The sequence below is a fragment of the Dioscorea cayenensis genome, chromosome 10 (assembly GCF_009730915.1).
Source record: "Dioscorea cayenensis subsp. rotundata cultivar TDr96_F1 chromosome 10, TDr96_F1_v2_PseudoChromosome.rev07_lg8_w22 25.fasta, whole genome shotgun sequence".
Lineage (NCBI taxonomy): Eukaryota > Viridiplantae > Streptophyta > Magnoliopsida > Dioscoreales > Dioscoreaceae > Dioscorea > Dioscorea cayenensis.
This window is the reverse complement of record NC_052480.1, coordinates 2,347,417-2,373,726: the sequence shown is the minus strand read 5'-3', so window position 1 is coordinate 2,373,726 and position 26,310 is coordinate 2,347,417. Positions and strand designations below refer to the sequence as shown.

The 26,310-nt window shown below is 37.7% G+C and overlaps 4 protein-coding genes across 4 annotated transcripts; 2 read left to right on the top strand and 2 right to left on the bottom strand.

Moving 5' to 3' along the window:
• The first annotated feature begins 6,557 nt into the window (after positions 1–6,557).
• Positions 6,558–7,969, top strand: LOC120270675 (TLC domain-containing protein At5g14285-like). The gene is made up of 2 exons (XM_039277746.1): positions 6,558–6,653; positions 7,036–7,969. The coding sequence occupies exon 2, from the start codon at positions 7,068–7,070 to the stop codon at positions 7,809–7,811; it is 744 nt and encodes a 247-aa protein (XP_039133680.1). The 5' UTR covers positions 6,558–6,653; positions 7,036–7,067; the 3' UTR covers positions 7,812–7,969.
• Positions 7,970–8,685: 716 nt separating this feature from the next.
• Positions 8,686–10,497, bottom strand: LOC120270842 (lysine histidine transporter 1-like). The gene is made up of 7 exons (XM_039277910.1): positions 10,308–10,497; positions 9,838–10,221; positions 9,383–9,776; positions 9,212–9,317; positions 9,040–9,131; positions 8,893–8,961; positions 8,686–8,807 (listed from the first exon to the last, which is right to left on the bottom strand). The coding sequence occupies exons 1-7, from the start codon at positions 10,487–10,489 to the stop codon at positions 8,709–8,711; spliced, it is 1,326 nt and encodes a 441-aa protein (XP_039133844.1). The 5' UTR covers positions 10,490–10,497; the 3' UTR covers positions 8,686–8,708.
• A 1,105-nt stretch (positions 10,498–11,602) lies between these two features.
• LOC120270635 (stromal 70 kDa heat shock-related protein, chloroplastic-like) lies at positions 11,603–17,059 on the top strand. The gene is given in 10 exon segments (XM_039277691.1): positions 11,603–11,806; positions 11,809–12,224; positions 12,591–12,843; positions 13,361–13,440; positions 14,066–14,208; positions 14,318–14,416; positions 14,890–15,079; positions 15,527–15,601; positions 15,603–15,926; positions 16,371–17,059. Coding segments are annotated over 10 exon segments (2,097 nt in total). The 5' UTR covers positions 11,603–11,691; the 3' UTR covers positions 16,773–17,059.
• A 406-nt stretch (positions 17,060–17,465) lies between these two features.
• LOC120270636 (ankycorbin-like) lies at positions 17,466–21,159 on the bottom strand. The gene is given in 5 exon segments (XM_039277692.1): positions 17,466–17,863; positions 17,866–18,502; positions 18,504–19,073; positions 19,197–19,949; positions 20,993–21,159. Coding segments are annotated over 4 exon segments (2,070 nt in total). The 5' UTR covers positions 19,905–19,949; positions 20,993–21,159; the 3' UTR covers positions 17,466–17,708.
• Between the last annotated feature and the right edge of the window lie 5,151 nt (positions 21,160–26,310).

Genomic DNA, 26,310 nt, shown 5'->3' with positions numbered 1-26,310 from the left:
TTATATTTTACATTCCTTTTAACCTGCACGTAAGTTGAAGTGGGTCACGATATGAAATTCTGCCCTACGAAAAGGTGGGAAAAATGGACGTCAATCATAACTTTCATTTATGCATAGTTTTTCATGCCTCACGCTTGCTTTTTCTCAAACAAAGTTTAGAAGGCTCGTATCTTGTTACTTCTTGTTCTTGTTCTTCTTGTTCTTCTTCTTCTTCTTCTTTTTCTTCTTCTCGTTTTGGTGTATTCAATTTTAGCTCTTCGATTAAATTATGAGAGTTTTTGTGCTATTGCTCAGATACTGACGGGGAGGGGACGAGTGCTAATGTTCACGGCACGACTTCTTGGGAATCGAGTGTTAGGCGAAATATGTGAGCGATGGGGTCTCGATATTTCCGTGTCGGGGTGAAGTTTATCACGCCCGATGGACGTAAAACAGTATGTCTCATATAAAAGCGAGGGTTGACTTCCGAGCGTGTGTCAGCGTGCACTCCATCTTCAAATGTTACGTTGTTGATCTTGTTGTTGGGGAGCAGATGATATGGCATCGTATCCCTCGAAAAACGAGTTCTTCTCGTTGTAAGTTTCTTCTCGCTTTATGTTTATATAGTTGTAGAAGTTAATTATTGTTTATTATCCCACGTCATTTGTTTACATTTATCAAGTTTCCATTTAAACACTATTGTCTCCGATTAACTTATTAACTTATTATTTAACTTTTTGTTTTAACGTTTAAGATTTATGTTTATCGTTTAAATATTGATCGTGTTCGTTTAAACTAAAGTGTTGGCAGGAATTCAGAATCTGGCAGACATTTGCTCCACATCATGGCGAGCTCGAGGGGTGTGGCATGCCTTCCTTCCTCATCCGATCAAGTCGAAGTGTTGTCGTTGGATATTGACAATGTTTTGAGGCGTTGAACATTTCGAGACGCACTTTAGAATTTTGCAATCAAAAGGAATTTTGACTTCAAATTATCGAAGAACGAGAAACACCGAGGGTATCTGTGGAAGGAAGCTTCGACTTCAAAAATGGCGTATAAGGAAGCTATATTCCCCATACCGGACAATGACGAGTCGATGGATGAAAAATCGCGAATCGCGTTTGCAACGCCTCGCGACGAGAAGGCAACACGGGTGTCCTAGAGCGAAGAGGATCGAGTCGTAGCGTCCAGAGGTCCGCATGAGTTGCGTTGTAGCCATCACATCGCTTTCGAGTCACGATCGCGGATCGTGGAATGAATCATGTCATTGAACTAGGCATTGTGTATATACTTCTTATTATTGTTTAAATATTGAACTTTATATTTAAATATATCTCTTACGCTTTTAAATATTTTATTCTCTGTTTAACTCGTTATTTTTTTATCGTTTAAAAATAAATTTGTATCCGCTTAAAATGTACAACGGGATGGTGCTAGCGGTTCCCCTAGCGTATTAATACACGCTCGGTTCCCCAGCGCTTTCCACTCCCGTCGCACATAAAAAAATCGAACATTATATTACATTCTATAAGAGATTATTAAGTAATAAGGATATTTTAAACAGAAAATATTAAGTATATTTTTGTTGTAATTACATTGATATTATTAAATAATAAGGATATTTTTAAAATGAAAATATTAAATTTAAACGGAGAAACCTAAACTTAAAGCAGAGAAAACGAAAGTTAAAGGGGCAAAAGTTATCATTATACTGATTAAAATGAATGTTGATATTAGCCGATAATGAAAAATGAAAATGAAACAGAACCCTACCCGATAACGTACCTCATGGACTACAATATCATCCAACAAGAACGTAACCTCAAAAGCGAAATGTAATAAATTTAATTGAATTTAGATACATGTACATTTACATTGACAAAATTTTGTCATGTTCTTCGGATGAATTAATTTAAACCGGTTTACATTTGAAACTATTACACCTATACTGATGACTATGACCACTTGCATGTACACTCCTCTCGGTTTGTTTTACACGAGAAAAGCGGAGTTTAAACAATTACATTGATATTTACACAATGAACTATATACTTAAACACCGAAAGTGTACTGTTAAACAACGAATCTGGATTATTAAAGAAAGAATCGTGTATACAAATATAGAAAGAATGACTAAGGACCCGCTTGAAGACTCCTCTGGGTCGTGATGCTGACCGCCTCCCTCCCTAAGTATCGCGGAAACATACCTTAATCGCGAGATAAGGGACGTCGGGTCTCGTGGTACCCGTAGCTTCTCACCGTGAAGTAATCGCTCGATAAACCGCATGACATAGGCCATGCGATCGACACTTCCTTTTTACGTCGTGGGGCTTCGAGTGTCGTGAACAAGCGGGTACTTTGCGGTCGCCGACTCGCCCAACTCCATGTCGATACATAGGTCGAATAGGTTCAGCTGTCGAGATATACAAGTTCATATTAGAATCGCCGATTATTTACCGAACACTATTACACAAACACAAATTATTAAAGCACTTACCATTTCTAGCGCGTTTTTATCAGTATTCTTCAGCTTTGGCATGAAGAATAATGCCCCGTATTCTTGTTTTTCATTGTCGAGGGACGGCGACATGGAAGTGGCCACTCATAATTATCGGGAGGATGACGATGTCCACTTCATGCAAGTTGCGCGCGGCATCTCCAATCATAGCCATCGTGGATTCATGTGCGTCGTCGCCACGCTTTGACATGAACAAGGCGGTGGCGCGTGTGATGGAGCGCGCCTCTTATAACGATATGGCACTACGCTCATCGTCTTTCTGCAAGATACATACGAATCGCGTCCCATCACATCGCTCGCGACCATCTCCTTCCCCTCGAGCAGGTCGAATAGATTGGCCCGTGTGGTGCTGACAGAGTCATTCTTCCACACGCAGTCTCTGTGGTTGAACGGAACAAAGACATGTAAACAATGTTGTAAGTATAAAAATTAAAGCGTTAAAGTATAAACTTTAAATTCTATATTGAATGTTTTAAAGCGAGTAGCGGTAATATTTAAAAGGGTATCACTTATAAGTTAAATGTTATCGTCAAATTTTTAAACGTTAACGCTCCTACTTAAATGGTAACTAAAAGCAGTTTAAACAATATCATAAAAAAACTTCAAACTTACTTGTCCATAGGGCGCGTTGAGGAAGATCCTTATCAACTCCCTCGCTCGTACTTATTGAGGCGCGATTAGCGAGCGTATTTTTTTCTTGAATGAAGACTTTCCGAAGTTTTTCTACTTTTTATTGGCTTCCTTTAATGGGGGCACGACGGCAAAGCATCAAAGGGAGACACTTCCTCATGCTTCTTGTTCTTGTGGGATTGTGTGCCGCCCGATGCGGCACGGTCGACCGTTGGTTCCACCGTGAATTCCACTTCGTTGAGGATAGACTCAACGACCTTCTCAACCAGTGAGTTCCACGGCAGCGACGATCAATGGGAGACACAGCGTTGTCCGGTTGTTCTTCTTCATGGATTGTGTCCATCTTTGATGCCGCTATCTGTCGGGCCTTGGGTTCCACCGTATGCATGATGTCGTCGACAACGAGTCGACGATCTTTTTCCACCGCGGCAAACTCGGCGCCATCTTCGATCTCCTCCACCGTGATGGGCATGTCATCAACGTTAACAACATCGGCCGCCCGATGATGCTGCTGCCGATGGTGTCGCTATTATTTCATCGTCGGTACACGCGGGTGGAGACGGAGGCATTATTGTTTTCCTCTTTTTGCAAGCTTCTTGAATGAGGCCGTCTTTGAAGGGCCACCCGATGATGTCCTCGTCGTCGAACTCCGACGGCGTATCCGTCCGGGTGCTTCATTTGTTTGAAGGGAAAGGCGCGATCGATTGCGGCTGTGACCCGGCCTTCCAATGCCTCCACCCGAGCGACAAGCGAGGGAACTCGATCATCAAAAATCGGCAAGCTCGCGTGAGAGTTGCGATGACATCCTCGCCCTAGTGCCGTGAGGGCGCCACGTTCGGGGGCCGACACGGTCGAGGGAAGCCACGGTCGGGCGGGGTGGGGAGGGCTTCTCCAGCCTCGGCGAATGCGTTTTGGCTCGAGGCGAGGAGAGCGGCGTCCGGTAGCGCAAGGAAAGAGGGTTGCTCTCTCATCTTGCCTTTTGAGCAAGCGGTTCCGAGCAACAGCATCCGACCGAGCGGTTGGCCCGAACAAATACTTCTTCATCGACGATTCGCGGAACCATCTCAGAAACTAGCATGTGTAAAAGCAAACAATCTTAGCGAAATTATTTAGTTTAAACAATTAAAAACTATATTTACACATGTAACTCAGTATATTTAAAGCGTTATAACCTATTGTGTTAAAGCGATAGAACAAACAAATTAAACATTAAACTAAAAAGTTTAAAGCGGTAGTTGAACAAAGTTAAACGGTAAGTTATAATGTTAAAGCGATAGATGAATAAAGTTAAGCGGTAAATGATATGGTTAAATGTTAACGTCTACAAGTAAACAAAAATATTTTTTTGAATTATTACCTCTTTTCCTTCGAGAGATGACAAACTCGTCTCTATTGTCAGCTTGCTTCAGGTAATTATTTTCACCGTAGCACGCAGATCCTGGGATCTTGCAGAAAGCGGACTTTCTTTCCGGTTCCGGTCGACTCAGTAAAACCCGGATGTTAAGCGCTACGATGCAACCCTTAACATACCCGGTGTTGGTCTTCTTCCCCAGCGCATCTAGATTGCACTCGGGTGGCGGCCTCGGTATGTCCTCCATAAGCCAGCTAGTGCGTCAGCTTGCGCCCATGCGTAGCGCCCATTCCGTAGATCATCGACATAATCAGCGATCCGGCTTAGGAACCGAGCGGGAGGTATTTGGGAAGAGGATTGTACCCAGTGAGGTACACCATCGATGGTTTGGCAAAATTCTCCTCTCTCCTCTCGTCCAACGAGTTGCTAAAGAGTGCTCCCCGATGGAGTCTCCGCTGTCACTCGTACGTCTTCGATAAATACCTCTCTTGAAAGTCGACCGTGTTTTCTTCTTACGAAACACGATCGCCTCCCCATCGCAACGCAGCGAGAACGATTGGCACATCTTGAGCCTAAAAAGTCGACGATGCTTTCCCCGATCCCCGAATTTATTGGTGCGGTTATCGTATCTACGCAATGAGAGTCAAGAAGGGCCCGCTCTTGGTATCTGACTCGAACTCGATGAAATCGTCGTGAGCGGTGTCCTTCGGATGATCTCCCAGTGTCGAGGGATCATGTGAACTTTCAATTCGACCCGCGTCTCCACTACTGGGTGTCAAGTAGCATCGCCCATTAACTAGATTGACCGCCATAATCACAAGCCTCGCTGACAATAACGAGACATTGTTAAGCGGAAATGTAATTTGTTAAGCAGTAAACACTCGGTTCTTAAACACCGATATCATTTTTTTAAGCGATGGCGTATACTATTAAACGTAGATACAAATAATTAAAGCGGAGACGAACTAACTTAAGCGGTAGAAAGCTCATTGTTTAAACGGAGACCTCATTTTTTTACAATCGCAACCATATCAACCGAAAGGGTAAAGCGTAGATTATAAACATTACACAAAGCACAACAATCGGAAAAACCATTTTCGATCAGTATACTGCAGACAAAAATGTAAAAACAAAAACAAAAAAACCCTACCCGAGACATCTCCTCGCAGACTAACAAAACCCTCGACCGATTAATCCCCCGAAAGCTTCAATGTCTTCCAACAAAAACAAAAATCACAAACCAAAAACCGAAAAATGTCTCTTCGTAATGAATAGTTAACAAAAACCATAATGAATACCTTAGACTGCAGTGACGAAATGTCGAATACTTGCACGGGACTTCTTCTTCGAGACGCCTGTGGAAAGGGAAGAGTGCCTAGGTGGGAAGAGAAGAGCTGAGACGCGAGTTGAGTCGGAGTCGCGAGTTGAGAGAAGACAAGCACTGTAATGCCTAGAAAAAAACCCACCCACTTCCTCTCACACCGAAATGGGTGCACCCACGACTTCCGTGCAAGGGCATTTTTCGATCCATAAAATTTTAAATACACTCCGTTTAATGCCAGTTACGTACTTTGGGGTTTCAAAATCGTGGAGTTGAAAAGGAAGGGGTTTTTGGGTATTCCGAAACTATGGGGGTTTGTTTGGCAATTTGGCAAAGTTGTAGGGTTTTTTTGGTAATTTCCACTTAAAAATAACAAATAAAAAAAAATATGAGTTTATGACAGGGGGAGTATTTTGCTAGAATTTACTGTAAAAACCGAGCGGTGAATGTTTAGTAGATAATGAATTTACCTATTCACACCTGACACGCCTTCATATAATATATGTATATATACAACGATGGAAATGGTTCATTGTCAAACAGAATATAATAAGTGAATATTCGCATGCTTCATATCCAACTTATTTTTTACTATTTTTATATATATATATATATATATTTTTGGGTCTATCATCTTCTGTTTTCGTTGATAGGTATCGGTTAACGTAAATAGATCCTAAAGAACAAACTTTCCCTCCACCTTCTTCTTTAAATTCCCCTACCGCCCTCTTCGTTGATACTAAAATATGCTTCGATTCGTTCGGTTGTGGGTTGAGCTTGTGCTTTTAGGGTTTCAATTCACGAATCTCTTGTGGATTTCGCAGTGAATCTTGGAGTTTTAAGAGTTTATATAGGTAATAAGCTCCTTGAATTTGAATTTCTTGTTTTTTTCCTTCTTCTTGACTCTGGTTTGGAGCTATGTAAAATTGATGATTTTGGTTGTTTGATTTGGATTTGATGAATTCCACGCTTGATTTCATCTTTTCTGATTGAGAATTGTGGTTTTAAATTTTTTTTTAATGATCTATTATTGTCTTTTTTGTATTTTGAGCAAAATCAGAGTTCTAGGTGTTGTTGATCTTTCCATAGATTGAGTTTTCCAAGAACTAGATTGCAAAATTTGATTCTTTTAAAACAAAGTTCTCATCTTTACGAGTTTTCTTTCTAAAAATCCAAAGCCTTCAGAGTTTCGCTTAATTCTACGTGAATTTGATAAATTTTTTTTTATTTCCATAGGCGCTGTTTCCATTGTGTGCCCAATTTCAGTCATGGAAACCCTAATTGATTACAACTCCCTGTTCCCTTCTTTCTTCTTGATGTTCTGCCTCATTTACCTCGTTGGCTACTCCATTGTTTTCCGGAATTGGAACCCTAAACATCGCCCAGATGCATCAAGCAGCTTCATTTCATTGTTTCATGGAACTCCAGCAGTACTCCTGGCAGTCTTTGCCCTTCTAACCCAACCCTCATGGAGCTTTGCATCTCCAAACACTGGCATTGATAACCTTGTCCTTGATTTCAGCATTGCCTACTTCACTGTGGATCTACTCCACTACCTGATTCTCATCCCGAGAGACTACCTCTTCATTGCTCATCACCTTGCTACACTCTTTGTGTTCATCACCTGTCGGTGCCTTGTTCTCCATGGCTCGTTTGCTCTTCTTGTTTTGCTTGTGCTTGCGGAGATCACTAGTCCTTTCCAGAACATCTGGACTCTATCTAGGCTCCGGCAAACCGAATCATCTCATGCCGCGAAGTTACACCAATTCTTGTCATTGCCTTTCTACACTTTGTACACTATCATGAGAGGATTTGCCGGACCACTGTTCTTCTACAAGATGAGTGCATATTATTTGAGTGGGAAGGCTGATGATGTGATTCCTCGTTGGGTGTCAATCTTGTGGGTCATCATCATTGGCAGTGCAATTGGAGTTAGCATCTTGTGGATTTCAAACCATTGGGCAGAGTTGCGCAATGAGTGCAGATATGATGCGGAGAAGAAACAGAGGTAGCTCTTGACATATCAATTGATTGAAAATTGGTAGCATGTTAGTGAATTTGCTTGACAAATGTATAGCAAGTTTGACTGATCAAAAAAGCACAGAATGGTTTTACTAGTATGCCTGACTTTTCTTGTCATTCTTTCAATCATATATAATAAGAGCTATTTGTTTGTTTGATCACTTGTTTACTTGATGAATTGACATGACTTATGAATGTGTTATATACGAATGCCTAAAAGAATTGAAACAAATTTTGTCGTTGATAAATTCAGTAGTGTTCGGTTTTAGGATTCAGATACAGGGATGTTACAGAGAGACATAGATAGTCATTCAAATTGCTTTGAAATGCAACATTGTGAATTCTGAGAAGAAAAGTTAGAATTATGATCGATGTAAATGATCAATGCAATAAAGCCATTTTGTACAAATAGCATTACTACTTGATGGATTGAGAAGACTATTTTGTGCAAATAGCATTACCACTTGAAGGACTGAGAAGGTTTATGATTGTGTGCATTTATGATAAAATTTGGTTTAGTAACCATCATCTTGTTTTTATAAATGCCCGAAGAAGCTGAAACAAAGCTCTTCGTCAATAAATTTAATACTGTTTGGTTTTAGGATCCAGATAGAGGGATGTTTCCAATATATATAGATAGTCATCTAACGACTCTGAAATCCAACATTGTGAAATCTAAGGGAGAAAAGAACGTGAACTAAGATTGATGTGAATTGTTGGTTCAATAAAGCTATTGTGTACAAATAGCATTAGTCTCTAATCACACCTTGTCGTTTAGAGTTGCATTTGTTCTAAATTCTGACAACTAAGCAATATTTCTATGAATAAGCATCATCCACTTGAATTATCTCACTAGCTCTAGTAACAAATGCTTGTTCTTGATTCACCTAAGAGAAGAACTTGTAAGTCTTAGCTGACAGTATGATGGTCCTTAATGCTCCAATTGGTGCAACAATCATCAGACAAACACCAAGTACAATGCAAGCCTGAAAACAATGCATAATTTCTCAATCAATAAATGATGAATCAAAAAACAAAATCATATAAAGTAGAAACACTCTTGATTCTCACCCAATTTACAAGCCATGACAGGCTGAACCTCTTTGGCTTGTACACTGCCAACCATATGATGCATGGAAGCTTAAAAACAAACACAACAAAATGTCAGCGCTGGAACACAAGATTAACATAGAGATTTTCGTGTCAAAGAGATTATACAAAGTATGTAGTTGGAGCAAGTGCAAATCCTCCAAAGAATCCGAGTAATCCACCAAAGAAAGGGATGCATATGGCTATGAACATTGTCAATGCTGTATATCAAGAACAAGTATCAGGCATTGTATGTATACTCAGTAAAACAATGAACACTCTCTGAGCTTTTTATCATTACCAACAAATAGAGTTCGGCTGATCAAGCGAAGGGCAATGCTCGGCCGGAACTTTAGCTGCTTCACCAGCACTGTCTCCATCATGTCGAACACCGGCATTGCATAAATCTGCAACACAAGCACTCCATCAACTTTCAATCTTTTCTCGAGGCTTTGAGTTTAGTGTCAACTACCTGATAGCCACCGATGACATGTATAACCACCATCATGTTCGCAGCGGCAACCAGCCACCGTGGCTTCTCCAGTGTGATCAGGATGTTATCATTGACAGAGTTTCCGAATGCCCAGTATCCGATCAATGCGATGGGGAAGTAGCAGATAGCCACAATGATGTAGGCCACGATGACACCTTTCCACATCGGCTTCTTGGAAGGCTTTTCCGGTGTTGAAGGGATCGTTGCTTGGATCTCCAACACGACATTGTGCCCGGCGTATGCAAAGGCGACATTTCCCAGTGCATTGAAGAAGTTAAAGACGGTTGCCGCTGTAGATGAAGTGTTGTATCCATACTCCACTCCGGCAACCTTCCCTTTGCTCAGCGGTGCTCCCCATGCAATTACTGAGTAACTGACAATAACATCGGTTAATTTGACAAATATGAATATGAAATATATAAATTTATACCAACCTCAGTGACATAACCGCAGCTGCCAAGGACACTCCGGAGATGGAGTTGAAGTTAGGAAGCTGAGAGAGTACGAAATGAACCGTTGCGAAGATCATGATGAAGAATGTTAGCTTTATGTTCTTGCAGTCGGGGCAGACGAGGTCGTGGAACTTCTGCAAGGACTTACCGCCGGTAACCATGTAGACAATGCAGGTACCGACCTCGACAATGAGCTGTTGAGGGACAACGATGTAGAGCCCGAGCTTCTCCCCGAAGGCGTGCTGCCCGAGTTCATGATATCGGTCGAATCGCTTACCTTCTACTATCTCATGCATCTCGACCATTTGCCATAGAGTGAATAAGGTGATGATCCATGAAAGTACGAGGACCGTCACCCCGGGTCCCCTAAAAGAAAATGTCATAACTGTTTCTAGGATAATAATTTTTCGACTAGTCGTAAGGGCACGATAAAAAGACGCTCGTCGGCTTACCAGCCAAGATAAGACATGGCGTAAGGCAAACTGAGCACGCCGGCGCCGACCATGGCCGTGACGTTGTGAAATGCAGAGTACCACCATTTGGCATTTCGCGATGATGTGATCGGCAACCAATCGTCGATCGTCTTCTCCGATGATCTCCACCGTTCGTTCTGCTGTCCACCATCTACTTCCATACCTTCAGCACTTGCTCTGATCTCTCTTTTGTCTGTTTTTTATTAACATGGAATTCTATTGGATTCAATTGTGATGGTCTGAACTGGAATTTGAAAATGATAACAATAATTAATTATAAATATTAAAAAAAAAGGTATAATTTTTGTGATTGTCTGAACATTTCGTATGTTCAACTGTTTCTTTCACACGTGGAACTTGATTCGGAATCTTTGTGAAGAGTCCCCGGAGATTCCGTGAATCTGACACGTGGCATGTTACCAATGGTGCTTCTTAATTTTTACTCCGTAAAAAACTTGGTATTTAGTTGACCTAGATTTGTTTTGAAAAAATAACATTAGTTGATTTTTTAAAAAATAAATTAAATTGAAAAATAACATAAATAAAAAAAAATATTTATACTCTTTTGGTCTTAAAAATATTTTCTTTATATGTATACCTTGAAAACTAAAAACATTTACTTTTATACTATTTCCCTCTAGTTGATCAACTAAATAAAATAAATATATTATATTTTTTTTATTAATAAAACATCGAAAGCAAAATATTTGTAACTTTAAAATCTTACACTATTTATAAAAATAGTCCTTAAAAAAATAATTTTAATCATTATACTGACCCAGGATAAGTTAAATATTTTAAGCATGATTTTACCAAAATACATATGATTACATATAAGATTAAGAATTTATGGAGAATAATATTATGTATCTTTATTTCTAGTTACATATTTATGAATTGAGATATGAGATTTAAAAGCTTGAACTAAATGAAATAAGCCAATCTTACACTATGCTTAGACACAATGCTACTACAATTAAAAAAAAAAACCCTACCAAAATATTTAATTTATGTCTTAAAAATAAATAAAAGCATAGAAATTTGATAAGTTTAAATATTCTAATCAAATAAAAATATAAAATAATTTCATACCATTTCCAAAAAAAAAATCCAAGCAAATGTTCTTATTATTTCAGCATCCTAGACTCTTCATCCTCCACCGTTCATTTCCTTTGGAGATTCGTGCAAAAGAGATCAAATCTCGAGGCAAATGAACGGTGGATTTCGCCCTATTTCGTTCTACTAGAAAAACCCTTTCCTTCTCTTCAATCTCCGCCTTATCCCTTTCCTTCCGGCCACCATCGTCTCTGTTCTAGGGTTAGGGTTAGGGTTAGGGTTAGGGTTTTTGGCAAAGGTTTCATCCATGGCGGCCTATTCAGCAACCCAAATCCATGCCCTTGGCTCATCCCCCGCCTTCTCCTCCCGCAACACCGGCATCTCCTCCTCCCGTTCCATTTTCTTCGGCCTACGAAGCCCCTTTCGCTGTTCCCTCGAGTCCCTTCGCTTCGTATCAAGTCCCACCGTGGCCCCATCCGCATAGCTGCGGAGAAGGTGGTGGGGATCGACCTCGGGACTACTAACTCCGCCGTGGCAGCGATGGAGGGCGGCAAGCCCACTATTGTTACCAACGCTGAGGGGCAGAGGACGACGCCTTCGGTCGTGGCGTATACGAAGACTGGGGACCGGCTTGTTGGGCAAATTGCGAAGCGGCAGGCTGTGGTTAACCCTGAGAACACGTTCTTCTCCGTGAAGAGATTCATTGGGAGGAAGATGTCGGAGGTGGATGACGAATCGAAGCAGGTTTCTTATCGGGTTGTGAGGGATGAGAATGGGAATGTGAAGCTTGAGTGCCCGGCCATTGGGAAGCAGTTTGCCGCCGAGGAGATCTCTGCTCAGGTATTTTTCCATCAATTCCATGATGAAAGCTGGCTCTTTTATGAAGTTTTTAAGCATTGATTTGCTTTGGATTTATTCTGTCCTTGTTTTCAATATAATTTTTTTAAAAATTTTTAGAACCACAGCAGTTGAATTGATTTGGATGACTGAAAGACATTTTCAAAGATATTAGAAAGCGGATAAAATACTTTTATAGAAGTTTGATCAGAGTGAGAGTATATCAGGTTTTAATTGCTAACATGTCTTGAATTAGAAAGAAACAATCAAATTATGTTTTTTTTTATTCTTTAATTTGTTAAGTTATGAAGTTGAATGGCGTCTCTGAGCTGGAGTTTTTTTTTAAAAAAAATTATTGTTGATATTCAGGTATTGAGAAAGCTTGTGGATGATGCTTCTAAGTTTTTGAATGACAAAGTGACAAAAGCTGTAGTCACAGTCCCTGCATACTTTAATGACTCACAAAGGACGGCAACAAAGGATGCTGGTCGGATTGCAGGTTTAGAAGTTCTTCGTATCATCAATGAACCCACAGCTGCGTCTCTAGCATATGGATTTGAAAAGAAAAACAATGAAACTATCCTTGTATTTGACTTGGGTGGTGGTACATTTGATGTTTCAGGTATACTGCTAGTCAATTTCTTGTTGCTTCATATCTTATGTTTGCTCTTAAAACTGTTCATTTGGCTGATACATTAAACAATGCAATGATTGTGTTTAGGCATCTTTTCTGTTTTCAAGCTATAAAAGCTATATTCTCTGGTGAAATATGCATTTGGAGCTTTTAAAAATTTCTGTGTTGTCCAGCTGTTGACGTAAGGGAATTTAACTTTGCCTTTTATTTTAATATGTGTAGAAATGATTAATAATGTATTGTATGCGTGCCCAATCTCAATGCCATTTATCTAACCATTCATATTTGCTTAGTTTGATAGGTGCATTTACCTTCAAGATCAACTAACCGGCTATCACAGTCAACTCTTGAAGTAATTAAATAGTTTCCCATTAATTTTACCTAAATGGTTTTTCATTGAATGGGTTTTTCAATACTGAACTCTTAGATTAACCTTAGGTGGTGTCTCAATTTTTTTTTTCTTCTTGTCAATTGAGATAATTGTAATTGTAAATATTTTCTTCAGTTCTTGAAGTTGGAGATGGAGTGTTTGAGGTTCTTTCTACTTCTGGAGATACTCATCTTGGCGGTGATGACTTTGACAAGGTCGGTAACTTTTTGTTTGTCGATGTCCATGGCTTCTTTGTCTTCTATTGCATGCTAAGTTTCTTGCAGTCCGTACCACAATAGAGATTGAAGAATAGTGAACACTCGTTACAATGAGTTTTAAACTTGACATTGGTTTGATGCCATTCCATTGTGTAATAATCTGGTTGCTTTGAAGCCCATCAGCCATTGGTCATCGACTTAGTTATACGTCCTTAAAAGGAAGGGTTATTCTTTACCAATGAATAACAAATTCACAACTCAGTGCTGATTGATTGATTTGATTTACTATTGTACTGTTTATACTGGCATATTTTATAAGAATCTGCTATGGTGGAACATTAAGATGTTTCAAACAAATAAAGATATTTCCTATTGAATATATTCATGCGTAATTTATGCTCTTTCTATTACTACATTATTAGTATAATGGCTGATGTTGAAAAGTTGTGGGGCATCAGATATAAAAATTTGCTCTTTTTGTCAGTCAAAAATCATTTACCAACAGTTGGCTATTGTTTAAATTTTTGTTCACCCCAGCATTTATATTCATAAATGCAAATTTGTTTTGGGAACATATTTAGTTATTTACTTTATTAATCTCTGTTTATTCTTTTGTGGGCAGAGAGTTGTGGATTGGCTTGCAGGAAACTTTAAGAGAGATGAAGGCATTGATCTTCTGAAAGATAAGCAAGCCCTTCAGCGGCTCACTGAGACAGCAGAGAAGGCAAAGATGGAACTATCATCATTGACTCAGACAAACATTAGGTTATTTGTTATCAACAATTTTCTCATATAAATGATTGTCTGCCTTTTCTATTATCATGGTTTTCTTATCATTTTTATTGATCTGGTACTATTTCTCTATTTTTTATAGTTTGCCATTTATTACTGCAACTGCTGAAGGCCCCAAACACATTGAGACAACCATAACAAGAGCCAAGTTTGAGGAGTTGTGTTCAGACCTTCTTGACAGGTGATGTTCTTAACTTTGTTTTCTTTTAGAAGAAATGAATAGGCAATTATGATCTAGTATGATAGTGGTAGCTAGCAAAGTTATTAATAATAAAAACATACAAGTTACAATCTCTCATTTACATGCTTTCAAGCTTGCATGTGGGAGGCTCCTAGTGTACTAATGGCCCTTGTGTGAGTTTGAAGATTGGTGTACTGGTGATTCAGATTCTGAAGATGATGATTGTTGCATATTGTGACCATTTGTTTACTGGTGCATTCTTGATTGTTATCTTCTTGCGCTAACATATTTGTAGTTGTTTTTATTACTATTTGATAATGTGTTGTGCATGATTTTTTCCCCCTAAATCTATTGCCTTCTACACTATATAACCACTATTTTCACAGATTGATTTTTATCTTCTGGGTATCACCTTACTGTCAGTGAGATATTCAGTGTTCAAGTTTTTTGAGTGATTTGTTTATGTTCTGCAGGCTAAAAACTCCTGTAGAGAATTCCTTGAGAGATGCAAAGCTTTCATATAAAGATTTAGACGAGGTGATTCTTGTGGGTGGATCAACCCGAATTCCAGCTGTTCAAGAACTTGTGAAGAAGATGACCGGAAAAGACCCTAATGTTACTGTCAATCCTGATGAGGTTGTTGCCCTTGGAGCTGCAGTTCAGGTTAGCAAGCATCATTCAATCCCTATCAATTGGTTTAATATCAGATTGGCTAGACTCTGAATATTGTTAATGGTTTGGTGTTTTCACCATAGGTCAACCTCAGTGGTAGTACAATGGCTTATCCTGGCAAGTTTGTGATGTAGATTCTTAGCACTGTGATAGAACCAGTCCTAACCGACATTAAGATGCTACTTAGTTCCTTCATATTAGACAAAACAATAGGATATTTCTTATCAGTACAGATTCATGGTTCTGACAGATGTGGTAAATGCACACATTATGTGACAGATAGTACTCACTTGTTCCTCCAATATTATGCCATATCTCTTATCATGATCCATTTTTAAAGCTATACTTTTGATGGTTGTAGTTGTCTATATTTCATCTTTGGTGCAGTTTGAGCTGCTTTATATCATCTTCATATAATGTGTTTAGTCATAATTTCAGGCGGGAGTGTTGGCTGGAGATGTGAGTGACATTGTTCTGCTAGATGTTACACCATTATCTATTGGTTTGGAAACCTTTGGGTGGGGTGATGACAAAGATCATCCCAAGGAATACAACACTGCCTACATCCAAATCAGAGGTCTTTTCTACAGCTGCAGATGGGCAGACAAGTGTTGAGATTAATGTTCTTCAGGGTGAAAGAGAATTTGTGAGAGACAATAAATCACTTGGAAGTTTCCGTCTAGATGGAATTCCTCCAGCCCCTCGGGGAGTCCCACAGATTGAGGTCAAGTTTGACATTGATGCCAATGGTATTCTTTCGGTTACAGCTGTGGACAAGGGTACCGGGAAGAAACAAGACATCACAATTACTGGGGCCAGCACGTTGCCCAGTGATGAGGTAAGCATTCCTACATATTTATTGATAGGCTGTCATACTTATTAGGGCACATTATGGCGATGTTAAAGAGAAGGGCAGGGTTTTTCACTTTTTTGAGAGCATTTTATTTCTCTAACTTTGCTGGAAGAAAACTAATGATGAATTAATTGTAGCAGCTTATTATCATTGTTGCCCCTCACTCGGATCTTTGTACCTTACATCTTGTTCAACTTTTTCATGAATTTTTTTTACCATTTCTTTTTCGTGCACCTTTGTCAGTTTTTTAAATCATTTTCAAGACCATCCAAGTACATTTTTCCCATATGAATTTAACAGCAGTTAGGTCTTCTTTCTTTTTTTATTATTTTCCCCCTCGTTCTTGTGCTAGTGTAAAGCCAATTGACTTCGGAAAAGGAAGGATAGCATCTGATAAAGTCATTATTTACCTGATCTGGGTTTCTGCAGGTGGAGAAGATGGTGCAGGAAGCTGAGCGGTTCGCAAAGGAGGACAAAGAGAAGAGGGATGCCATAGACACAAAGAACCAGGCAGATTCAGTTGTATACCAGACTGAAAAACAATTGAAGGAGTTAGGTGACAAAGTGCCTGCTCCTGTCAAAGAGAAGGTGGAGGCCAAACTAGGAGAGCTTAAAGATGCCATTTCGGGTGGATCAACACAAGCCATGAAGGATGCCATGGCGGCCCTTAACCAAGAGGTGATGCAGTTGGGTCAGTCTCTCTACAACCAGCCTGGTGGACCTGGAGCTGGGGCCGCGCCAGGACCTGATGCTGCTCCAGAAGGTGGCTCTCCAAACAAGGGACCAGACACCGGCGATGTCATTGATGCCGATTTTACAGATACCAAGTGAAAAGATAAGACAGCAGCCACCTTTAAGTGATTGTTTTCGGCTTCAAGTCCTAAATGGGACTTGAAAGAGGGGCATTGGGGGTTTTGGAGTTGGAGCTTAGAAGAAGGCATTGATTAATGTTTTCACAAACACAATGCCATAATATAGGTGTAGAAGAGAACTGAACTATTTTTTTCTATTGAGTTATTTTGCAATTCCCCCTCCCTCCTATTTTACTGAATAATTTTAAGTATTGAATTAATCCAATGGCAACTTATACAGATGTTGGTGTCTGTGTTCATACTGAATATCTGGAAGAGGAATGGATGATGTTTCTCAATTGTTTTCAGTATGTTATTTTTTTGTTGCTGGTTGTCTTCTGGTGTTTGATTTCTCAGTCACTAAATAATTTCGTTATTGAAAAGCCAAATGCAGGTTTATACATTGGATGATGAATGCATGATGCTTCAATTTCATCCTGATTCCTGACCAATATTTCATAATTTTTATAAATTTTAAAAGCCGAGTGATTATCTTGGCAAATCAACAGTATTGAAAGGAGCTATTGTTACTCTTGTAATCTCATTTGAATGAATCAAGAGTAGCAACAAATGCTTTTGAAACAGTAGCAGAAAAGCAAGTGGAATGAATGGTAACAAGAAGAAACTTGGAAACATATACTGAGATAATTCACATGTTATTAAGATCAAAACATTAAGAAACACAAAACAGCATCAATATGCTACTTCCTTTTTCAACATTACAATGATGCATAACAACAGCATTACTTTAAAGCTGCAACAAAAGGTTCATCAGACATCACAAAATCACACCCACTCTTAAAACAAAATTTACACAAGCATAAACTACAACCTTAGTAGATTTTCTTAAGAAAACTCCTACATTCCTTACTAACCTTCATAGGATTATTATTCAAGGCATCATTTGCTCAACAATTCAAGCAACTGCTAGAACCGATCGTTTGAACATCCGACGAGATCTCTTACCGTTAATTGGATCCTCCACGGACAAACCATGTGCTCCAAAACAGAAGTAATTGTTCATCAACTTACTGTGCACAAATCTAGATTTCTGCGGTGTACTCTCCCGGTTCCTTCAGTAATCCCTGCATTCGATGAAGGTGCGACAACAACGGTCTCTTCATCGAAGCACATGCCTTTCTGTTTATCCACTGATGCTCTAGAAAAAGATTTAGTAGTACTTCGCACTGATGGCGCTAAATGTGGCATCGCTTGAATGACTCCGTGCATCAGGCCAGCAGCAAATTTTTTCTTTGTTGCTGGACTTGGTGTCGAGGTCCTGACCGAAAGTGTTCGCTTGTTGTTCATGAGTGACGTTCCTCTGGTGAACCGCTGCCGGAGGGGTGTAGGTGTGTCGTCGCGTTCACTCAGTTTCTTTGAGGACTTTACAGAGTCCAGTGAGTCATCATCTGCAACCTTCTTTGGTGTTTCAGCTTCCTTTTTCGGTGTTTCAGCTTTCTTCTCTTGACGACGGGGCCATCGGAGTAGAATTTTGAGTCGCCTTGCTGCATTGTTGACTGCATTTGGCTTCTTCTTTTGATCGGAAGAGACATCATTTTCATCGACTGTTTCGCATTGCGTGATTTCGGGTTTACTGGCACTTGAGCATGAGCTAGCTCTTCCACTCATTCGCTCCACAACTGTGAGTTCAGGCACATCAACACCACTGTAGAGGAATATCTCAGCATCGGAAATTCGAAAAGAAGTTCCCTGGGCTGTTCCCTATTCCTTGCATCTTCATTTGAGAAACAATCGCCGATCTTGCCATGTTATCTTTCGAGTTTGAAATCCCTCCAGCAGAAATCAGCTGTTTGATCAGTATCTCCGATGAAGCTGATCGAGGGCGTTGATTCAGTAAATCCAAAGTTGTCATACCATGGATATCTCTAACATTAAGATCAATTGATTTTACACTCATCAAGAGTTCGACAAGATTAGAATGCACATTGCCGATCACAGCAGTGTGGAGGGCAGTTCTTCCTTCATGATTTCTGACATTTATAATCTTGCAAACATCCACAATGTTTCCCGAAATTAACTGCTTCATGAGCTCCATTTGCCTGTCAAGTCTTCGAAAGCCTGGAGTTCTGAATCCTGCTACTGCCATATGAAGAAATGTATCTCCGGCATTGTTTATCAAACATGAAGATGACAGAGAGGCATCAACCAAAGCTTTCACTGTCAATAAGTGACCCCGGAAAGCAGCGACATGCAATGCTGTGTTTCCTTGATTGTCTCTAGAGTTGATTATATCAAATGATGCCACTATCTTCCTAACCACCTGCACAATAAACATTGATACAAAACAATTTGATCACTATAAATTATGAAGGGTACTAGTGATTTCATCAAATACCGTCTTATATAAACAATTAGAAACACATTAGAGCAATAGAAACATTACCTGAACCTGTCCTCTCGCAGAAGCAGCATGCAAAATAGTAGACCCCTGATTATCACGATAAGCAAGAACATCAGAGCAATCCGCAAGAAACTCCATCAACATCACCAAGTTTCCACCTCTTGCAGCAGCATGAACAGCCCTGTTCATCATCTCCCACCTAAAAACAGCCGAGCTCCCACCAATCCCCTCATGCACTCCACTGCCACCTCCCATCATGCACCTTGGTGACAAGGCAAAATCGAACAAAAGCCGGAACACGTCTGAGTTCTTGCTCCTCGCCGCAGCATAGAAAATGTCAGTAACTCCATATTCTCCTTCTCCGAACACTAAGAGCGGATCTCTTTCGAGCAACTCCTGAACAAAACTCATATCCCCTGCAGAGGCTGCAGTATATAGCAACCAACCACCATATCCAGCTCTAATCAAAGTGTTCTTCTTGTTCTTGATCTCACATTCAAGAAGGAGGCTTCGGGCAACAAACGCTCGGCATTTAGCCACATCCACAAACTGTTCATCATCATCCCAGACTGTTTCCAGCCTCCTGATCCGCCGGAGAGATGTGAGCTTTATGAGAAGGTTTGTATCAAGGTGTAGTAGCTCACGAACAAGATCATAATGGCCGTTTGCTGCTGCCCAATCAATAGGGGATGCATACCACCATTGATCTCCGGTGCTTTCCCATCGAAGAGGGAAGTAAGAAGGTGGCATTTTGATCAACAGGACAACAGGAAGTACTAGAATTGAAGACTAGAGCTGTCCATTTAAGAAAACATCAAGATAATGCATATAAAGATTAGATCTTCAAGAGAAGGAAGAAGAGAAAATCTAGAAAAAAAAAATCAAAAGCGTTACGAAAGAGGATAAAGGGAAGAAGACACGCTAGGTGCAAACAAAAGAGATGAAAATAAACACAAGGGCTTAGTGGAGAAACCAAGAAAACCAGAGGGATATCATGAAAAGGACTGAAGACACAAGAAAGAAGCAGTTACTTAAGTGTGAGGAAAGCATTGTAGTGGAACTCACATCAAGAAATCACAGTAAAAATCACAGCTTTGTAAAGGAAATGTAAGCCTGATCCATGTGATTCACGGCAATAAAGCTCACAAGAACAAAGAAACAACTTGACCGAGTTAAAAGCTTGCGGTCAGAGCAAGGACCTCTGAAGGAAACTCACTATTGTGAGGAAAGCACTGGAATGAAGCTCATATAAAGAAATTACACTAAAAACACAACTTTGCAAAGGAAAACTAAGCACAATCCATGTGATTTACAGTAATAAAGCTCACAAGAACAAAGAATTAACTCAGTCAACTTGGCTGAGTTAAAAAGCTTACAGTCAGAGCAAGAACCTCTGAAGGGAAAATGCGTTCACAGTTGAGGAGAACACCCAAGAATACAATGTTGTGAGGAAAGCACTAGAATGAAGCTCATATAATGAAATTACAGTAAAAAAAAACACAACTTTGGAAAGGAAAACTGAGCACAAACCATGTGATTTACAGTAATAAAGCTTACAATAACAAAGAATCAGCTTGACTGAGTTAAAAAGCCTACAGTCAGAGGAAGGATCTCTGAAGGGAAAGTAAAAGCAAGAGAAGCCATTTCATTCACAGTTAAGAAGAAGCCACACCCAAGAACACAATGCTGTGAAGAAAACACTATAATGGAGCTCATACAAAGAAATTACACTAAAAAACACAACTTTGCAAAGGAAAACTGAACATAATCCATTTGATTTACACTAATAAAGCTCACAAAAACAAAGAATCAACTAAACTGAGTAAAAAAAAGCTTACAGCCAGAGCAAGAACCTCTGAAGGGGAAGCAACAGCAGCAAGAGCAACCATGAATTCACAGAGAAGGCACACCCAAGAACACATTGTTGAGGATGAGAACCAAGAAAAACTTGAGATTCCTTTTGTACCTGAAAAAAAAAAGAGGAAGCACTGGAGTGCTGTGGATTGCTGTTTTCAGATAATGATTGTTGGGACGCAGTGGCTCAGGACCATAGTCCCACATCGCCTGTGGGAGCCAATTCCCTCTAGTTGATATACCACCACCAACCCCTTCCCTCAGAATCGCGGTTATGGAAGTTAAGTGCGTGGGTCACTCGTCTTAATACTAGACGGTACATGCTCCGCTGCTGTGACTAGGGATCTTAGGGTCCCACATCCGCTGTGCCCAGTGGAGTGCTGGGACGCAGTGGGCCAGGGGACCATGAGTCCCCACATCGCCTATGAGGCCCAATTCCTCTAGTTGATATACCACCACCAACCCTTCTCTGTAACTGCGGTTATGGAGAAGTTAGGGTGGTGGGTCCCTGTCTTAACAATGATGTGGACCTCAGACAAATTTTTAATGTCAAGTCTCAAAAAATGGGATTTTTCAGGTTTAGTTACAAAGGTTTTTGTTTGGTGGTCAGCAAAAGAGTGTCCATGTGCTGCTGGATAATCAAAGATGGTGATGGTTGGCAGAGAGCTCTGTTTCTTTTTATTATCTATTTATTTATTTATTTATTTATTTATTTTAAGATTTATTTGCTTGCTTGCTTTCTTCTTAATTGGTTGGAATATATAAATATATATAATAAATATGAAGAGTTTGATGATAGAGAAACATAGATAAGACATGTATTTTCATGTCAAAGATTTATTAGTAATTAAAATGAAATCATTCATTATCCTTAAAATGCATTTAATTAATAATGATAATATATATATATATATATATAAACATACCACTCTTTATTTAGTTGTATTAATATCATTTTTAATGTGATTTTTATCGGTATAGATATATAAATAAATAAATTTTTATGTTCCATATTTACTTGGGTGTTTTAGTAATTACTTGTTTTTATTACCAAGGGTATATAAAATAATTTTATTTTAAATTTTATTTTTTATAAACTTAATATAAATATTTAATCTATGAAAATCTAGAATTCATATGCAAGACAAATATTAAGATCATTAGAACATAGAGAAAAAAAAGCCAAATGTATAGAGTTAAAAATCTTTTGGTTTTTGGTTTATGATTGGGTGAACTAAAAGTCTAAAACAAAGGATGACAAATTCAGCATGCAAATATAAAGACAAATCACTAAATAGTAGAATATATTATTAGAAGAGAGAAAGTGCCAATAAAATTATAAACCTTTTCATTTTATATATTTATTTTCTCTTTTTTTTCTTAACATAAATTAACCAATTAATCATACTTGAAAGTGTGATTAAAGAGTCTTTAGTTTGATTAGCTACTCTTATTCCTCCTCCCTTTTAAAGTGATCTTATGATCCTTTTGTTTTTCTTTTATTACATAACCCCACAAAAACAAAAGTGTAATTGATATTAAATATTTTATTTAAAAAATTTAAAATTAACTTTTCACTATGAGGTCTATAATAAATATGATGTTTAGAAGGGTATATAAGTAATTACCCTATTGTTATGGAGGTATGAAGTGTGATAGTTATATATTCAATTTTATTTAATAAATTAAACAAATGTTACATTTATTCTTTGGCATTAGTTTATTAAATCCATAAGCAATCAATGCCCTTTGATATGATTTTCCAACCATTAAAAATTTTATTTGTTCTCAGATCCAAAGTTAGGCAGGAGTCACATGCTTCTTAGCATTACTTAATGCTATGTTTTTATTTATTTATTATTTATTATTTTTATTTCAATTTTTTTATTTTTATTTTTTTAATCCCTTCCATGGTAAAAAAAAAAATTCAGAGAAAAGTGACTCTATAAAAATCCTTGAATATTGAAATTTATATTAAGATTTACAAATTGTACAAAAATGAGATTTGAAGATGACCAACAAAGACTACAAAAATAAATATAAAAAATTATTTTATAATTAAAAAATAACAACTACTAGTGTACAAAATTATTTAAAACTAAATATTGTTCACATATTGAGATTGATCATATGACACGCAAAAAAATAAAAAAATAAATAAAAATTGAATCTTATCATTGGTTTAAATTTAGAAGAAATGTATAACAAGTAGGAAATAAAAAAATAATGAAAAAGAAGATTTGGTATGTGGTGAGCATGAATGTGAATATCTTGAAATGTGGGTAAATGCAATGATGCATGGATGCATGCATGACCAGTAGTTCCACATGCACCCATTTAACCTAACCCTTTTTTTTTATTAAAGCAAAATATAACAAGCACGGTTAAAAAAATTAACCGTCTAGTATATAACATTTTTACTTAGTAATATATAATTTTAGTTACAAATTCATACTCACAATCAGAAATATATTATCACCATTATATCTTATTAGACTTGAATTTCATATACCAGTAACGTTTTGTATTATGACCAATACAGTTGGGTTGTAAATCGTCTTATTTCATCTAAACTTTCATATTCAAGAAATATATATATATATATAACTTACAAAAATTGGGTAATATATATTGTGGAAAAATCATATTTGTTTTTTATTGTTATAATAATCATATCCTTGGGTAATATATGTATAATATATAAATAAAAAGGAGGTTAAAATGGAGAAAATGGTCCAATAAATAGGGCCATGAAAGCAAAGAATGAAAAGAAGATGTTGGACAAAGAGAGAAATGTCTTGCAAGAAGAACATGGTGTGTTTCATTCATGCATGAAAATGAAATAGTGGAACTCATTATCCACTTTATTTTTTTTCTTCCACTTTATGCACTCTGAAAGCATGCAATCATGCATGAATTTCAGCTTTATATATATATATATATATATATATATATATATTAGTAGTATTTTGAGAGTAATGGAATTAAGGATGAAGAAGGATAAGAAGAAATGGGAGAAGAGCATGCAAAGAGGTTCAATGTAAATAGACATGCTATGCTGTAAAGAGATGGAGGTACACATCCTCTTCTGGTCCAGTCCCTAAAAAGAGATGATATTGTTATTTCAAAGTCTTATCATCAAAACTAATATCATCAAGGATTTAATTTATATATTTTATAATGTAGCAAAATATTTTATGAAAGAGTATATTAATTGGAGTACAATGGTTCACTTGATTAATATATAATTTAAACATTTATGATCATTTGAAGAGTGACCATTATTTCCATTTTGCTCTTAAATAAAAAATCAAATCCTCGTTTCTAATGCATGGTTTGTGGGTTTGTCCATGTTTAATATTTACTAAATAAATTAAAAAATGAATTTATTTAAGTAATGTTTCAATTTTCTATAATTTTTTATAATATATTTTTCATTCCATTGTCGTCTATATATATATATATATTATATACTTAACTTGCCATTCTCTTCACTGTTTCCCAATTAGATTTTAATTTATATATATATATATATATATTGAGATACAATTGAGTCTCATTTGGTCTTAGACACAATCATAAAGATGCTTCTACAAAGTTGTCATCATTAAATATTATTTTAGTTAATCATGTATCACTTGATGTACTTCATTAATTCAGTTATATTGCTATGAATATTACTCATTCATATATGAAAAACCTAATGACTTAACTCACAACTCACACAATAGACAAGAAAAAAGGTATGGTACCATACTACTAATATAAAGTATTGAATCAGAGAAAGTATAAATTAATCTTCTAAACACCATCAAGTAGCATTTTAAGTCATTGAAGAAGAACCTATCTAGTGAGTTACCAAACTTCTTGAGTTGGCTTTTGACTTTATTAATTTTTTAATTTTTTTTATAACATGGATAAGCCATCACTACTAACTTACCTACTAAATATTTAACTATTTAACTATGCAAAACATCAAAGTTTGTAACAAAGTTCTCCAAAATTTAATATTTCTTTCTTAGCAACCGTGTATTTAATAATTAAAAAAATATATATATATTTTTTTTTATTTTTTATTTTTAAAATTGCATTCTTGGCATGGTGCGTAACTACGGCTACATCTAGGGTGTCAAAATGGACCGACACGGCCTGGGCCCACTACGGCTCATGCACTATGTGTGCTCGTGCCGGTACAACCTGTCTAAAAATTGTTCCGGGCTGGCACAACACGCTAATCACCAAGGTCTCACCCAACACGTGACCCGGCCCAGTTATATTATATTTATATTTTAAACCCAAAAATATTAAAAAAAACCCCTAAAATTGCTTAAAAAAATATTAAAAAAAATCCGAAAATTCAAAAACATTGAACTAAAAACATTATTTACTAAAAAAACATATATATAAAGTAAATAAAATAAAAAATAAAAATCTTGTATTTGGCGTGTCGGGCCAACATGGCCCAAAACGGGACTGCAGGCCGTGCCAGCCAGCGGGCTACAAACCCTAGCCTAACATGGCCCGGGATTTGGACCATGCCTGGGACCAAGCATGATCATGTAGCACAATGCTTGGGCTAAGCATGACCCAACTCATCGCGGGCCCGGGCCAGCATGGCCCATTTGACGAGTACATACTCATATAAACACATTTGCTTATATGCCTCTATTGAAATATTTATATTAATTAAAATTCAAAATATAAATTAATTTTCTTGCCAACCTCTAGCTTCTAAAAATAAATGTGTTCAAGAGCTTAAGCTAATTTTACTTCAAATAAAAAAACCTCTATTAGGTAACTCATCATTTGAGCAAACAAAAGGTACCATTATCACTATGAAAAACTTAGAGAAGACAGAATTTCGCACTTATAAACTTTAAAAAGGAAGGGAAGGTGAGTGCACACACCTTACATATTGAAAAAGCTTCAATAATAATGTATTGAAACCAAACTCTCAAAAGGTCTTACAAAGCAGAGAGCATATTAGTGCTTCCAAATATTGTATGTTCGCCAAATAAATTACAGCAATGACACACAACTACCACACAAGAAACAGAAAAATGGTTAGTTTAACCGTTAACATAAGATGGACACTCTAAAAGGCATTATTTACACATACAGTCAACATACTTGTTGCATTTGCCATCATATGCAACTTCTATCCACTGGATCAAATTATTTGCTGGCCTCCCATCTGTTCATCACATTAGGAGAATAACCTCATATCGATACATACTTTGAAGCATCAAAACTAATCCATGGTTTCACCAATAACCACCGAAAAAAGAAATCCAAATATCTA